The 3,014-nt window shown below is 31.1% G+C and overlaps 1 protein-coding gene across 3 annotated transcripts in view; it reads left to right on the forward strand.

Annotated features, from left to right (window-relative positions):
- LOC112459967 (leukotriene A-4 hydrolase-like) overlaps window positions 1–2,377 on the forward strand; it is a 5,843-nt gene extending 3,466 nt beyond the window's left edge. For all 3 annotated transcript variants that reach the window (XM_025024361.1, XM_025024354.1, XM_025024370.1), the window contains 6 exons: window positions 171–444; window positions 629–927; window positions 1,104–1,367; window positions 1,459–1,754; window positions 1,820–2,083; window positions 2,257–2,377. In XM_025024361.1, the coding sequence (XP_024880129.1) occupies window positions 171–444; window positions 629–927; window positions 1,104–1,367; window positions 1,459–1,754; window positions 1,820–2,045 (1,359 nt within the window). In that variant the 3' untranslated portion in view covers window positions 2,046–2,083; window positions 2,257–2,377. The remainder of the gene's footprint in view (window positions 1–170; window positions 445–628; window positions 928–1,103; window positions 1,368–1,458; window positions 1,755–1,819; window positions 2,084–2,256) is intronic.
- Window positions 2,378–3,014: the final 637 nt, after the last annotated feature.

A 3,014-nucleotide genomic window follows, 5' to 3' on the forward strand; every position in this document is an offset into this window, starting at 1 on the left:
AATGTATGTTTGAAAATATATACATATGTATCTATATTTATAATAATTTATTTATATCTATATACATATATGTTTACATGTTCTTTTAAGCTGTTTTGGTAAAAATTAAATTAAACGGTCTATTTAATTTTTTTATGTATATTTCATGTGTCTTCAATTCTTATTTCTAGATTTCAACACCAAAGGATTTTAGAGTTATAATGTCCGCAAAGTTGAGAAATATAATTCACACTCAAGACCAAGTCATGTATGAATTCTTTCAAAGGAGTCTAACACCAGCTTACGGGGTAGTTATTGCTGTGGGATCACTAGAGGCGGCGAGAAATGGTCCAAGAATCAATGTGTATGCTGAATCCAAATTTATCGATGAAAGCCGCACGACGTTTGATGAGAATTTTGAAAGAATGTTGGAGATTGCCGATGAGTTGTATGGATTGTCTTTGGGTAAAACATCAACTAAATTACATATACTTATCAACTTAATAAAACACTCACACACAATAAGTTTTATTTTTGTAAATTAGAAATTTTCTTTTTTATTTATTACTTATTATTTATTATTTATTTATTTATTTTTATTATTCATTATTTATTTATTATTGTTTTGTTATTACATTAAAATCTCTAGATAAACAAAATATATGCGTGCTTCCACCAACTATCTCACCCAAGTATTTCACAATACAATGTCGAAACATGATATTTGTATCGCCATCCTTACTTCGCGGAGATATCTCTTTGATCAGTTCACTTGCTCAGCAAATCGCACACTTATGGACCGAGCATTTTGTTGTAAATTATGATCATATGTGGTTGAGTAAGAGTATCGGTATGTTTATTTACAAAAAGTTTATAAACCGCATGCCGATTAATGAGAAAATAAAGGAGTTTTTACTAATGAAAATGGACCGCAAATTGGTAAAAAGGGTAAAGTATTAACTTTTATTACAGATAAAACAAATAAAGTAATAAATAATGTCGAATATAATGCCAGATAACAATATTTTGTAACACGCACACACGCACGCACACACACACACACACACACACGTTTCGGTATTTCTACTATATGTATATATATTATTATCGAAAATGTATTATAGATTGAAGGATACAAGGATATCGATATATTACAAAATTTAATACCCAGATTGGGAAATATTTCACCTAATTATCTCATGGAACGTGTGCCTTATGAAGTGGGATGTATGCTCTTGGAAAAGTTACAGCATGAATTAGGAGGACCATTGATATTCGACAGATATCTTAAATTATATTTGTATACTTTTCTACACAGAAGTATAAACACGCAAGATTGGATAAGACACTTGACTGAGTACTGTACTACTTTTTGTCCGACAAACGAGGTGACGCATTTTTTTTTTTTTCAAATAAATTATGGTTTTATCAGTATTTATATTTTTAGCATTAAAAATAATAAATTTTGTGTTGTTTTAGATGGTAACTTCTTTTGATTGGAGCATATACTTTTTTTACACAGAACCACTTATTCCAAACATTTCAATAACCGCGTTGGAAACAGCATGTTTCAATTTAGCGGAAGAATGGACAAGATGTGATGATAATGCCAAAAATATACCTCGTAAATTTATAGAAGTAACATCTTATTCTGATATTGAGAAAATAGAATTATTAAAATACCTATATGATTCGTCTGTCGGCCTGACCGTGATCAAGATAAATTTAATGTCAAATTTTTATGAGTCCCATGAGTCCCACACTTATGAAATACGGTAAATATGAATATTCGCGTTTAGACTGATTCACATTTGCGTAATGTAACACCTCTATTTCTCAGGTTCCGTTGGATACGTTTGTGTATCAAAAATCGATGGGAACCTATAATTGATACTGCCTTGAATTTCGCCATTCACTTTTGTACGCCAAAGTATGCGTGTTCTATATTTGAAGATTTATACAACTGGAAAGAAATACGTCTAATAACGATCGAAGCATATAGACGCAACGAGAAAAAGTTCGTTCATGAAACACAGGAAAAAATAAATTCAATTCTGCTAAATTGACATACATTAAGAACCAAATCATATTTCCTTTTTATAAAGTAAGTCAATATATTAACTGACATACAAAGTAATTTATTTATCGTAGAGAAAAAGAGTATAACAAATGTTGTACAATTTATCGAAAGAATGTAAAAATTGATTTCTATATCATACATATTTGGATAACTTAACTAAAATTTAAAAAGTTGTTTATTTTGTCTGTGAATTACAGGTCTAAGATTGAAAACGAGTTGATGCGCAACAGGATATAATGACAATTCTTATTGTCTAAAAATATTTAAATTTGTAAAAAAAAATTAATTATATAGAATATAAATAATTTGTTAATAATCGATAAATAAATCTATCTTTGCATGAACATTTCGTTAAATTTTTTTTCGTAATAAAATGAAGTACAGGTTGCTTCATCTAAAACATTAGTCATCAGTCCATGTGACCGCACCCTTAGATTGCAATAGTTCAAGATTTATGCGGTTCGATTTCGGGGATCTCACGATTCCATTATCGAAATTATTTGTTAATTATGGATCTAGAAAGCGAACTGCCCGCAGTACAACATATTGACAACAGATTTGCTCGGCTATCGCAAAACAAATCCGGCATCTCCGTCCGAATTTATTCGCTTTTTACCAGCGCACGGTCTGCCAATATAATTTGATAACAGATTGTCGGCAGAAACCGAACAAAATCTGTCATTTTGTAAACATTTAAATTGTTACGAATCGGATTTTGCTGACAAATTTCTGCAGAGAGCCAATCCGTCATTATATTCCGTTAGCAGATTTTTTTATATGCTTGTAGGTATTCTATCGACGAAATTTGCAGCAGTCACTTTCAAAATCTGGTCTCGACAGATTTTCCGGGGAGTAAACCTTAAACCCGCCAATTTCGATCCAAGATCTCATTTGTATACGCGCGCCATTACATGGCGGTGATAATGCGGGGTCTACAATGCGAATCGCAAGAAAT

Source organism: Temnothorax curvispinosus, unplaced genomic scaffold (assembly GCF_003070985.1).
Source record: "Temnothorax curvispinosus isolate PA1 unplaced genomic scaffold, ASM307098v1 QBEX01001101.1, whole genome shotgun sequence".
Classification (NCBI taxonomy): domain Eukaryota; kingdom Metazoa; phylum Arthropoda; class Insecta; order Hymenoptera; family Formicidae; genus Temnothorax; species Temnothorax curvispinosus.